Raw genomic sequence first — 12,842 nt, forward strand, 5'->3', positions numbered from 1 at the left:
TGTGTGTGTGTGTGTGTGTTTCTTGCTTTTCAACTCTCCTTTTTTTCCTCTAAATTTTTCAAGGCAAAGTTTCTTTGTGTAGTCTTGGCTATTATGGAATTAGTTCTGGCCTCAAACTCACAGAGATCCACCTGCCTCTGCCTCCTGGATGCTGAGATTAAAGATGTGTACCACTACTGCCCAGCTCTCAATTCTCAACTCTACTCTTTATTCACCAGGACTTGGAGTCAGAAGCAGGTTTGCCCCCAATATCAGAGATCAGTTGTCTTTTTGGTTGCAACAACTGCCTGCCTATAAGACAAAGTCAGTCTGTAGAAGATCCCTGACAGGCACTGTCTCTGGACCTGGAGGGCTGGCTGGAAGTAGCTTGAGAGCGCCCACCATTCCCAGCTTCAATGCTAGTAGTCCTTAAAAGGTGGAGTGTCCTCCTGTCTCTGGACTCCACTATCTCTAACTTCACCACAATCCTGAACAAAGTGAATTTTTCAAAATGCTAATGACAGAAGAGAGAAAACAGAGGCCCAGAGAGGTGCCAGGACTTGTTTGGAGTCACACAGGATGTCAGTGACAGAGGCAGAGAGGTTTTGGCTGCTCTGGGTTGGATATACTAGGGTTAGTGACAAGCCCAACCCCTATACCTCCCTCCCCTGTACTACATGAGGAAGATCATTTCCTATTCCTGGCTTCTTTGGCAGTCCGAGAGATGGAGTGAAGAAAAAACATTTCTGTATATATATGTGGATAGTCTTGGTGAGGGGGGGTACTGGGTTTCGCTGTTTGACATCTGTTTCCCAGGAGACTCTGGGAAATGCAGGGGCAGAGTCCCCAACAGCAGCTGAGGGCTTCAGGGCTGTGTACCTGCTTGTGGAGTTTTTGTCCCGAGGCAAGCTGTGTGCTCAGACCTGACCATGTTTGGGCATGGAGGCTCGACCCAGACAGGACTGAAGACTGCTTCCCTGGAGACCAACCGGGAGACCAAACTTCCTGTTAAAGCCTGACTTGGGGTGGGGGTGGGGGGGCCGGGTGGAGAGAAACCATCTGCCAGCAGAGACCCAGTGAACTGTGAGTACTCCATCCCAGAGAGCTTGGGAAGGGCTTCTGGGAAGCTGGGGCTGGGGAGTGATGGTGGGAGATGGCAGCCTGCAGGGGTAGGGATAGGTTGGTGGAAATCCCCACCTCCCCTGCTGCCCATCAGATTTCTGGCACCAGAGGGCCTGGCATGTTGACTTGAGTCTGGGAGTCACTTTAGTGGCCAGCCTGGAGATCAGGACCAGTCTTGTCACTTGTCATCAGTAGAGGGACAACAATAGAAAGGCCTGGCAAAGTGCCCCCTGCTTTTTTGATTCTCCAGTTAGTGATAGCTACTGTTTATGGAGGCTTCTATTGTAGCAAGTTTGTGACACTCAACAGTGTTGGTAGGTATGCACTGGGACTCTGAGGCAGGTACCATCTTTCTTGTGTTTACAGTTACTTTGGTTGCTAAGCATCAAAGCCAGGACTTGATTTCATGTCTGATGACCTCAGACCCTCTCTTTTCTAGACTCCCTCAAATCCCTAGACACTCTATTCTCGGTCCTTCTAAGGAAGAGTCTGTCACTCCAATGGTTAAGCCACACAAGACTCTTCTTTAACCATTTTCCACCTTTTCTACATCCTATACAGACCTAGAATGATTTTTCTACACAGAAAGTTCCAGACAATGGGTCCTGAGACACTTAACATCTCACAACCAGGATAGTCTCCCCATAGCCTAACTGAAATCTCTGTTTCTCACAGAAACCCATTTCTCCCTGTCTAGACTACAGGGGATATTAAGGGTTCGAATTCGTCTTCCTGCTGGAGACCCAAATTAAGCCCACTGAATCCCAGATTCCCACCTAATCTTACATTAAAGCAGAATTTACGATTGAGCACAGAAGTTGATGTTTCTTTTAGAACTCACTCCATCAGGACATTGCAGGCTGGTGGGATTGGGACAGTCACAGAAGCTGAACCTCTCTGGAACAGATGCTCCCCTTTCCTGTCCTTCTGAGCTCCCGCGCTCTAGCCATCACCGGCTCCTACTGTCATCAGTCTTGGGAATGCCCAGCCACCTAGGAGGGCTCATTGGAAGAAGCTGGTACCACAAACGAATCTCCGACAAGTGTGCCCAGCTTCTCAGAGAGATAACTGGTGATAATGGATTCTGAGTATTGAGAAACTAATCATAGGCTGTTACCAGAAGGTCTTATAGGGGTGGGGCCCCCATGAGGTCACAGCCCTGTGGAACTTGCAAAGCCCCATGCAGAGTAAGAGTGATGTTGGTATTTGAACACATGTCCTCTCACCTGCCCTCCCTTCTATGGACTATTTATAAGCTGGGTGGATCTCATTTCTCTTTGCCTCCATGGTGCTAGGAATGACTGCTGTCCCCAGTGGCCATGGGGAAGAAGCTGGTGATGGCCCAGAAGCGTGGAGAGACTCGAGCCCTCTGCCTGGGGGTGGCAATGGTAGTGTGTGCCGCCATTACCTACTACATCCTGGGTACCACTGTGCTGCCCCTCTACCTGAAAAGGTATTAACTTTCCCACTGCCTGGATCTCCCCACAGGCCTAGGACCCCCACCCTTCTGTCTGTCCTACCCTTAACCCCTCACAGCAGGTTGGGCAGACTGGGCATCCATTATCCTTAAGCTTAGGGGTTCCAGTGCTGGAGAAGCTGACTAGTAAGAGCCTTGCTGGCCTGGGACCTGGTGATGACAGGTGCAGGATGCCCTTGCCACAAGAAATAGTCCTCCATTAAGGGTGTGTTCCTTGGGGGAGAATTGGAATGGCAGACTGGCAGCAGTCTGCACGATGTCTCTGAGATGGGAGTTCCCTCTGTGCTGTACACACTTCTCCTTGCCTGGGGTTTCCCGATAAGTAGGGAATCTGTACTGAGCTGGCATCTGTTTCCCCAGACTCTAGGCAGGAATCTTGGAGAGTGTGCCTCCCTCCCTGGCATGCCATCCCTCCAGCTTTTAAAGAAATGCTGTGGAGTTCTTGATTGCTGTTTTCTGTGGAACAGACCTACAGGACTCTCTCAGCCCACCCTTTGCTGAGGAAGGCCTCCAGGCATGTTCTGGCTCCTGACATCCCTCTCCTATCTGACAGTGGGTCTTCCGCAGGGTATCGGCAGCTAAGTCACAATCCGTTTGCTTAGCAGTTGGTGAGCCTATCGACCTCTCCTGGGTCTGCTCTGCATGCATGCTTTACAGTGCTGTAGTCTTGCCAGCCAGAGTGCCACCCAAATGAGGCCCTGCTACCGCCGAGTGCTACCCTCACTGTATCAGGCCCCTCTTATAGTGCCTCAATTTTTTAGGGGAAAGGGCAGAGATTCTGGAGCTACTCAGGCCTTGCCTGATGGGTTACAAAAGGTCATGTAACCCATCTGAGGTTTTCATCTATACCCTCGACGTGGAGATGATATGGATAAGATGATATGGCTTGACTGTGATGAGTATTTTAAAGACCACAGCCTGGGCCCAAGCATCCAAGAAATTCTCTAGAATGGGGCTCAGCCATGGGATCTTTTAAAAAGTTCTCAGGAGTAGAGCGGGTAACAAGGTTGGAGAAAATATCCAAGAGTCAACCAGTCTGAACTTGTGATTTACCCCAAAGACCAGGACTCTGGGGCTGTGGACCTAGTCAGTGTTACGTGCTCATGGCAGAATGAAGGTGCCAGTCCTGGCCACTTCAAAGACCCTCTGGGAACAGGGATTCCAAGTGGGTGTGTGTCACCCTTGTTCTGAGGTGTGTGTGTGTGTGTGTGTGTGTGTGTGTGTTGTCTTTCCAGTGTGTGGACTCTGGAATCCACCTGTCACCTGATTGAAACCAACATCAAGGACCATGATGAGGTGGAGGGCAAGAAGGTGCCCCAGTACCCATGCCTTTGGGTCAATGTTTCAGCTATGGGCAGATGGGCCATGCTGTATCACACAGAGGACACTCGGGACCAAAACCAGCAGGTAACGAATAGGGGTTGGGTATATTATCCCTGACAGGCCTGTGAGCGTGTTCTCAGCTGCCCTTGTTTCTAAAGCCAAGATATATTAACCCACCTGAATGGGGTCTTATGGCTGGCATGAGGTGGAGTCAGCCTTGGACCTTCAGTGTTGAAATAAGACAGCTGGGGGAAGTTTGAATTTGCCCCTCATTAACTGTGTAACTGGGGAAGGCCACTGAGGCCCCATGAGTCTCAGTTTGCACCATTGTAAATGGGTGCTAATGCCCTGCCTAGAAGTGCTATATTAAAGCCCAGTGCTGTGTCCAAATGTGCAAAGCCCCATGTTGGCAAATGGTGGGCCCTCAAAGAGCAGAAGAAGTCATTGGTAGTTACTTCTTCCAACAATGGATCCCAACAGTGGAGCTGGGTGAATCCATGGGGCACCTGGGAGTCAGGGCTATAGCAACCTCCATAACAAACTGCACACCCCCTGCCAATCACCACCATAGTCCTCCCTATTACACAGACAAATTGGTCCCCTTTGCTCCCTTCCTTTCCTTCACTTCCCCTATTCATTCAACAACCACCGTACCTTCCCATATCAGGCTCATGGGTCTCAAGAGGAGAGAGCCTATACAGGAGGGAGTTTATGTAGTTGAGGGGTGTGATGCCACAGAGAGCTGCAGAGAGAAAAGGGACTCAAGGAAGCGGGTGATATTTTCCAGCTGACAATGAGACCTGGAGCAGAGAAGTGATGGGTCAGGCTTTTCAAAATAGGCAATTCCTGTAGCCACAGAAACTTGGGAGGAGGGGGGCATAGCAGTGGTGGGACCTAGCATAAGCATAGGGGAGAAGGCTAGGCAAAGGCAGTGACTGGAAGATTGACTCCAGAAATGCCACCTGGTAAAGTGGGGCATGTGGTCAGAAGTGGCCAAAGGGTCCAAAGGTCTGTTTCCTGAGAGCCTCTCCTTTGTAACTATGTAATTAATATTAGCATATAATTGGGGCATCTTACCTCTGGTTCTGTATAAGAACCATTGAGATTTAACTGAGGCAGAATCCATGAGTATAGATCAGTTGGTAGAGCTCTCCAGATGATTCTGAGGTTGGATATTATTGCTATAAACTACTGGAGGCCCAGGATCACCATTCAAGTGATGTTGGGAAGACATAACCAGCAGCCATGTAGGGTCAGCTACTGGATGGAAGCTGGGCCACAGCAGTCCCTACGACATGTGTGTGGACCTGTCACAAGCAATGATACTAACAGTTAGAATTGAGGCTGATGGGATGGGAAAGGCAAGGTGCCCGGTGTGGTGTTTTGGGAGGTGGGCCTTGGGGGGCACAGAAGCCAGGGGTGGCAGTGCGTAGAAGTCAGACTCATGGCCATTGTGAGCATGACTGTGTGGGACAAGAACCTCAAGCCACACGAGGCTTAGTTCCCATCAATGGTTCCCATTTCCCCTTTGGCATCCAGCAACCCCAATTTATCCCAGGAGTGAGGAAAACATTTTCAAAGAAGGGAAACTGTGGCTATGGTGCCATTCTCCTGGCACACTGGGTTAAGGCTGCCTGCCTCTTAACCACAAGGTGCCAGCCCAGAGGGGCCAGAAGATACTTCAAACCCTGCTTTGGTTGTTGTGAAAAGCGTGTATTACTTCTTCCCTAGTGAGGGAAGGAGGGGGCTGTTAAACCACAGCACTCACAAACCACAAACAGAGAGCAAAGGGCAGCCTGCCACACTGGGACAGTCACGCATTTCATTCTCTGGCCCACCATCAGGATGCATGACTGGCTGATGGTACGGGTCAATAGCATGCCTCTGGACAGGTCAGCCTCTCCTGCCTCCTCCATCACCTGCTCTGTCTCCTCCCGTGAACCTCAGTCTAAGGGGAAGGAGCTCTTTGCAGCCTATGTAACAACAGTGAAGCCTCAGATTAGAGGCAGGGGCTGCATGATTTCAGCTCATGCAGATAACTCAAGGATGGTTGTACCAGGCCAGGCAGAGAGGGGTACAATGTCCTAGGCCTTGCCTTGGCCTGGAGAGGGAATCCTGGTGAGGGTCTTGACAGACAGATCAAGAGTATAGAATATGGAGGAACTGCAGTCTACAGATATAGCAGTTACTCTAATTTCAAAAGTGAGGCAACAATATTATTATTAATAATTCTTCCACTTTCTGAAATTCTGAGATCTGGGCTCTTGCTAAGTGCTTTACATAAGTTTCCTATTTAATCCCCAGGGAAGTTCTGGGCAGGCACCACTACAAATGACTTTACAAGGTTTAAGAGGTTGTACCAGTTGCCAAGGTCATACAGCTTGGAAGCTGTGGTTGAACCTGGGCCTATCTTGCTCTACAAAGAAACTGTGCCCAATGGGCAAGGTCACCCAGTGACAGTCTTGATACCAAACACCCCGCAGTGCCCAACACCACTGAGGGTTATATCCCCCAGGAGCTTCGGCTCTCCCTGGCTCATTGGGGGCTTGCACGTGCCTGTAGCTCCCATTTCCCTGACATTAGTACTATGTTAAAGCATCTCCACACTGCTGAATTGGGTACCCACAGAGCAGGTAGCTTGGGAGGTACCCGAGTCCCAGGGAAGATGCTAGTTCAACACTTGCCCATTGAAACTCAGATTTACATATTTGACCTTGGACATGACTTCACTAGATCATGGTCCTGGAATGTCTCTACTTCCCCTGCTCCCATACCCCACAGGGTAGGAGTTGATGTTGAAGGGCACCCCAGAGGTATTCTCCTGCAGGTCTATAGAGAGATCCACCCTTGCAAAGTATCTCTTGAGGTTCATACAGACAACACTCAGTCCTTGCTTGCATGGAAAGATAAAAGCCAGGTCTTCACTCAGGGTTGTCTCTACAGAGCTTTGCAGCTGGGTCTCATCATCCCAACAGGCCAGAAGGTTCCTAATAGCAACTATCAGTGCCAGAGCTTAACTGTGTGCTGTGCTCTGCTTGCCTGGAGCTCCTTTCTGCACTTTCTCTCTTTCCTTTGGATTCTGTCACAGACCTGCTTGCCAGCACATTTTCTTTGGTTCACACAGGATTAGACTTCAAAGAGTCTTCTATTTGGATTTTAGCCAGGATTTTGAAATCCTGGGAGTTTGCAATAAAATCGGATTTTCTGGCTTCTCTGGATGTGTTGGTGGATGGTGTGGTGTCTCTTGTCTGCAGGAGTGATGACTGTCCTTCTGGATGTAGCTGGCTCAGTCCCTTCCACCAGGCCTTGACACTGACCATCTAGCCTCACTCCTTGGTGTTACCTGCATGAGCTCAGATATAGAAACCCTTTGTCCCAGAACTTGTATTGCTCATGATTTTGTAGCCCATCACTGTGATGCTGTTAACCCATCTCAGTAATGAAGTCAAAGAGGGCAAGCAATTTGCCTAAGATTTCAAAGCAAGTAGAACCAGAACTCCAATCGAGCCTGTGTCTAGGTGTGCAGCATCATGTTGAGTGACTCCGAGGCTACCATCCAAATGCAGACACCAACCATATTCTCTAGGGGCTGACTCCCAAGTCAGTGATTGTTTGTTTGTTTTCTCATACCCCAAGCATCACCCTGAGCCTCTTTGATGTGAGCATTTGAAAGCCTAAACGCCCTTGCTTCTCCTCCACAGTGCTCCTATATCCCTAGCAACCTGGACAACTACCAGATGGCCCTGGCTGATGTGAAGAAGGTCAGAGCCAATTTCCATGAGCAGCAGGCTTTCTACTGTTTCTCTGCACCTCAAGTCAACGAGACCAGCGTTGTGTATCGGCGCCTCTATGGGCCCCAAGTCCTCCTCTTTTCCTTCTTCTGGCCCACCTTCCTTCTGACTGGTGGCCTCCTCATTATCGCCATGGTGAAGCTCAACAGGTCCCTATCCATCTTGGCTGCTCAGAGGTAGACCAATCCACTTTGCATCACAGCTCGGGAGCCACCATGGACAGCAGGGGTTGCAGGCAGGGCTGCTCATCACTCTCTTCCTCTTGTTTCCTCTTTTGTTTGTTCAACATCTTCGGGAAGTCATTTCCTAGTCAAGAAAGCTTAATCGCTTCCGGGTGCCTTTAGAGGACAATGGGACAGCCAGTTTCAGTGCCCCACTACCTGTTCTCAATTGTTTACATCTATTACTACTATGTCACTGTCCACTCCCCAGATGATGGATATTGTCACCTCTGTTCCTACGTTCCCTCTCTTAGCTCAAATGCCTGCCTATCGCACCCAGGATATTGTCCTTGGCCAAATTCGGCTTCTTTAAATTATCACAAAAACAATAGCTCTCATTTATAGGGAAATTCATTATATTGGTTTTTGTTAATGGCATTAAGTCACACACATATTATTCTGAAATTTAAAATTAACGCTGTCGTTCAGTATCCACAGGACTAGGTCTGTGACGCCCACAGATGCCAAAAACCCCTTATATAAAGTGATACTGTGTGTGTGTGTGTGTGTGTGTGTGTGTGTGTGTGAAAAACCTCTGCACACCTTTCTATGTGCCTCACAACATCCTCACATGACTCATAACATCTACCACAATGTCAATGCTGTAGATGGTTTTTATTCTCTACCGTTTAGGGAATAACGATGAGGAAGGGTCCATCAATGTTCACTATAGATGCAATTTTCCCCCAAATACTTTCAATCTGCAGCTAATTGAATCCAATGGAGCAGAACCTGATGATACAGAGTCCAAGCATATTCTCACAATAACAAAAGTCTTCGAGGAAATAAACACACATTAAAATATTTATTTATGTGGCATGGTGGTTAATTTTAACTTCCTTCCTTACCCCTGCCCATTTTTGTTATTTTCATTTTTCAATAATAGGAAGATCATTACTGTTTTGTTGATTTTAATTGGAAGAGCAATGCAGAGCTGTTATTTTGGAGAATGCTGAAAGAGGCCACCCTCAGGAAGATGAAGGCGGGCTGGGAGGAGCTGTTTCTCCCGACAGAGACAGGCTGAGAAGACACAGTGTTAGCCTCCTTGGACAGAAGAAAGGCACTTACTAAGATGGGAATTTTCAGCTCTCACTGCAGATAGTTTCTACATGTCCCCTCTAAACACAGGTGTTGGACATTTAACACAGGTAATGTTAACAACATTTGGAGGTGATTAGGATTATTATGGGGCTCCCACAATGGCACCACCAGCTTTCCAAGAACAGGCAGAGAGACCTGAGGTAGCCTGTTGCTCTGCCACCCCTTTGGATGCTTGCAGAACATGGATACATGGTGAGCAAGTGAACAGTGCCATCATATTCTTGCAACCGACCTGATAATTCTGCCCAGGTTGCCCTGACTTCTGATGTTGCCCTCCAGTTTCTTAACTGTAGCCTTTCCTTTCAAGGCCAAGTAACTCATCACTCCCCAGAAGGTCTCCTTCTGCGGGTCAGCAAAGTCTCAGGAGTCTTCAGGAAAGCTGACATTCTGATACTATGGTATAGTTTACAAGGTCCTACCACTAGGAAGAGTCATGAACCGGTAGGAGGGATCGCTCTGTATTATTTCTTCTTACAAGTACATGTGAATCTATGATTATTCCCCAAATTCAAATTCAATTTAAAAAGAGAAAGCAAAGTCCCCACAGGGAGTCTGACTTTAAAGTGTTACTCTATGCATGTTTCCAGCAGGAGAAAATGATACATCCTTCCAGAAGAATTAGTATGTAGGGATGCCCAGACTCCCATGTCCCCATGCATTAGTCATGATGGCCTTCATTTTCTTGGGGAAAAATGTTGCTCTCCTGTCAGCAGTGACTGGCCTGCTTCCATCAAAAGCCACATCTGTCTGTGCTTGTAGAACTGCATGGCTAGGGAAAGTGTGAAATTATTGGGCATTTGAGTGTGATGGAGTCAGATGTGGGGAGGTAAGATGATCTGGGCAACAATGACATCCTAGAAGAGCAGAGACCCTCACCCATCTTGAATAAGTAACTGATAATGAGTATCAGATACTTTCTGTACCTGATTTGTTCTCACCACCAGCCATGACTCACACGTGCAGACACCTCGTGGACATCAGAAGCAGTAGGATCCCTGAGCTTCTGGTTTAAAGTGGAAAGAATCCTTGTGAAACATCCTAGTAGTGCCAGGCCTCAGATGGCTTCAGTTTTCCAGTCACAGTTGTCACTAAAACATGTGGGTCTCTTCCAGTTTTGAAGGTTCCCAAGGGAAAAGCTCCCTCTGTTCTCTATAAAGCTGGAAGGCAGGTAGGGCAGAGAGATGAGTTTGACACATGATTGCCTTCAAGGAGGTGTCTGCCCCCAGACCCATCACCATTATTAAGGGTTGTAAGGAATCTAAATTGTGTACATTTAAAATCATGTAATACAGAAATCTCAATTTTTGTGGTTTTCTGAAACAATTCTTGTTTCCCTCTAAACCAACAAGTTTCAGCCCAAGTTTCTCTTACTGTGACCCCCCCCGGTCAGCCAAGTGAAAAGTTATTACTGGTACAACAGGTGGTTGGTTAGATTGTCCAGTGCCCTTTTATTTCCCATTCTATTTGGAGGAATTTGAATCCTATGAAATATTTGGGAAGACGCCATTTGAGCAAGTGAAGCTGTCCAGTTCCTTACCAGCCGAGGTCCCTTCATGAGCAGATGACAGAGAAGCGGCAAGGGCAGGTTAGGGCTTGGAGATCCTCCCTGGAGTGTAGGGCAGCTGTGCTTAGACTGGAGATGCACGGGGCCACAACCTTTGGTAAGGACACCGAGGCAGTAATTACATTTTTTTCTTATTTGTTCTCCTAAAAACATGTGTTCAGAATTTCCAGGTCAAGACAGTGAGATATACCTATCATAGCCGATCAAATATAGAACTTTAATTAGAGTCCAGTGGCCTGGTTAACTAGCCATTGAAGATATCTTCAAAAAATGCACAACAGATGGCCCAGTGGTTAAGGGTGTGTGTTGTCCTTGTGGAAAACCAGGGTTTGGTTCCCAGCACCCACATCAGGCAGCTCACATCTGCCTGTAACTCCAGCTCCAAGGGGGATCTAACACTTCTGAATTCCAGGGGCTCCTGCAGCCATGTGCACATGCCCCACGCACACAAATTAAAAATAAAAATAAATCTTTAAAATGTAAAACAATGGGATTTCTTTTGATAACATTTGTAAGATAAAATTCTTTTTCATAAAATGTTTTTTGCAACATTCATAATTTACTATTACTTTAAAATAAATTGAAATGAAATATTTTATAGTTCCTAGTTTTAATTTGTAAAATGGCAACTACTAATAGCTATAACAAATACACATCAACATTCCTTAGATCCTCAGTATTTTTCAAAAACATAATAGGTCCTGAGCACAGACAGCTTTAGGGGGTTGGGTTAGTGCAGCTAGAGATAAAGATGATGTCTCTCCCCACCATGCACACGGAAATATAAAGCCATCCTCTGCTGAGTTCTTCAGATTCCTACTTCTGCATAGAGGGGAGGTTTTAGCTCTCTGGATTGCCTCTGTGTTTCAGTTCATGATTCTACAGAAGGGTCAGTGGATGGATCATCTCCTTGCCTACAAGCACTTCCTGGATCATTTATTTGCATGTCAGTTCAGTGCAAAGCTCAGGGTCTTCCTGGGTTACCGAACTCTCCTTCCCTCCCTACTGATGTAAAGTACATTGCCATCAGCCAGCTTTCCTAAAGGGTAGTTGGGAGATGGGGAGGGGACCCATGTAGAAGCACTGAACTCTAGACTGAATGTGACTCAAGGGTGTGATATATCTCCAGGCTTGTTCCTTCTCTCAAGCTGCAGTGAAAGGTGGATGACAGGGATGTTGGTTCCCCATAATCCCTGTCACTTCACACAACCCTCACTCCTGACATGACACACATGGAATAAAATCAGAGGCTCACTAAACACACTCATCATAGGTCTTCTTCTCCTGTACACTGTGAAGGGCAATCTGTGTGAATGCATCAGTGACCTATGGAGTCTCTTGCTAACTCTGTGTAGCATCAAAATTGCATTGCACTGCAGGGAGCTCCAACAGTGTCATAACTGGTTGGTTTCAGAGGGGAAATAACTTTCCCATCTTCTGTCAGAAGCATCGCCAGGGAGAAAACCCTCATATTTCCACATTTCTCTTTAGTGACAGTATACATCAACACTTTTGATGAATATCTCACTGGACCAAGCTGTAGCCCTTCCATTCTGGGATATATTTAGCTAACCATTCCCCCAAGTGACAATCTGTCATCCCTAATAGTAATGAGAACTAACATTTGTGGAACACCTGTGTGCCGGGATGCGGGCCAAGCCTTTCCACATATGGCTCATTTAACACTAACAGCATCATTTGAGGTTAATATTGGCATCTCCGTTTCATAGATGTGATAACTGAGGCATGAGGACGGGTTTTAACTTGCCCTAGATGTTAGCAAGTACAAGAGTTGAGATAAAAAACTAGACAGTATAGCTTTACTATGGCTCTAACCACTGAGAACCTCCTTCTGTCTCTTCCCCTTTATCAAGTGTGCAAAGGCTGCTAGCTGCCTTCATGGCACTCCTGCAGAGCCCAGGCTTTCACAGCTTCTCTATGCTATTTATCTAAAGAGCCAGTAACTGAGGATATTTCCCAAATATGAACACTTGAAATGTGGGTGCTGCCAAGAATAACTGGGGCTGTCTACTATATGCCAGAAGCCACAATTTCTGGCCCAAAACCTATTTGGCCACTTGAAACCCAGGTATTCTCCAATCTCCTGAGTCCTTGCATCACTGGCCACTATTACAAACCAGAATAGTAGGGTGACAGTTTGATAGGCAGTTTGACTTCCTCGGTGACCCCACCCTTTTCTCAGTGGCCCTTTCTTTCTTTAGTCAGTGTGCACAAACCATCGACTTAAAAACCATCTCTAGAAC

General features: G+C 47.2%; 2 protein-coding genes and 1 long non-coding RNA gene across 4 annotated transcripts in view; 1 reads left to right on the forward strand and 2 right to left on the reverse strand.

The window, feature by feature from the left end:
• Positions 1 to 12,842, reverse strand: part of Kcnip1 (potassium voltage-gated channel interacting protein 1) — a 364,140-nt gene that overhangs the window by 324,476 nt on the left and 26,822 nt on the right. The gene's annotated exons all lie outside the window — the stretch shown is intronic.
• Positions 1,013 to 8,721, forward strand: Kcnmb1 (potassium calcium-activated channel subfamily M regulatory beta subunit 1). Its single transcript, XM_005071952.4, has 4 exons — positions 1,013 to 1,062; positions 2,397 to 2,554; positions 3,814 to 3,985; positions 7,603 to 8,721. Exons 2-4 carry the CDS (start codon positions 2,421 to 2,423, stop codon positions 7,870 to 7,872), a joined length of 576 nt encoding a protein of 191 aa, XP_005072009.1. The 5' UTR covers positions 1,013 to 1,062; positions 2,397 to 2,420; the 3' UTR covers positions 7,873 to 8,721.
• On the reverse strand, positions 8,510 to 11,086 carry LOC121141283. The gene is made up of 2 exons (XR_005878151.1): positions 10,552 to 11,086; positions 8,510 to 10,171 (listed from the first exon to the last, which is right to left on the reverse strand). It is a non-coding gene; the product is annotated as an uncharacterized LOC121141283 (long non-coding RNA).

The sequence above is a fragment of the Mesocricetus auratus genome, unplaced genomic scaffold (genome assembly GCF_017639785.1).
Source record: "Mesocricetus auratus isolate SY011 unplaced genomic scaffold, BCM_Maur_2.0 Super-Scaffold_100007, whole genome shotgun sequence".
Lineage (NCBI taxonomy): Eukaryota > Metazoa > Chordata > Mammalia > Rodentia > Cricetidae > Mesocricetus > Mesocricetus auratus.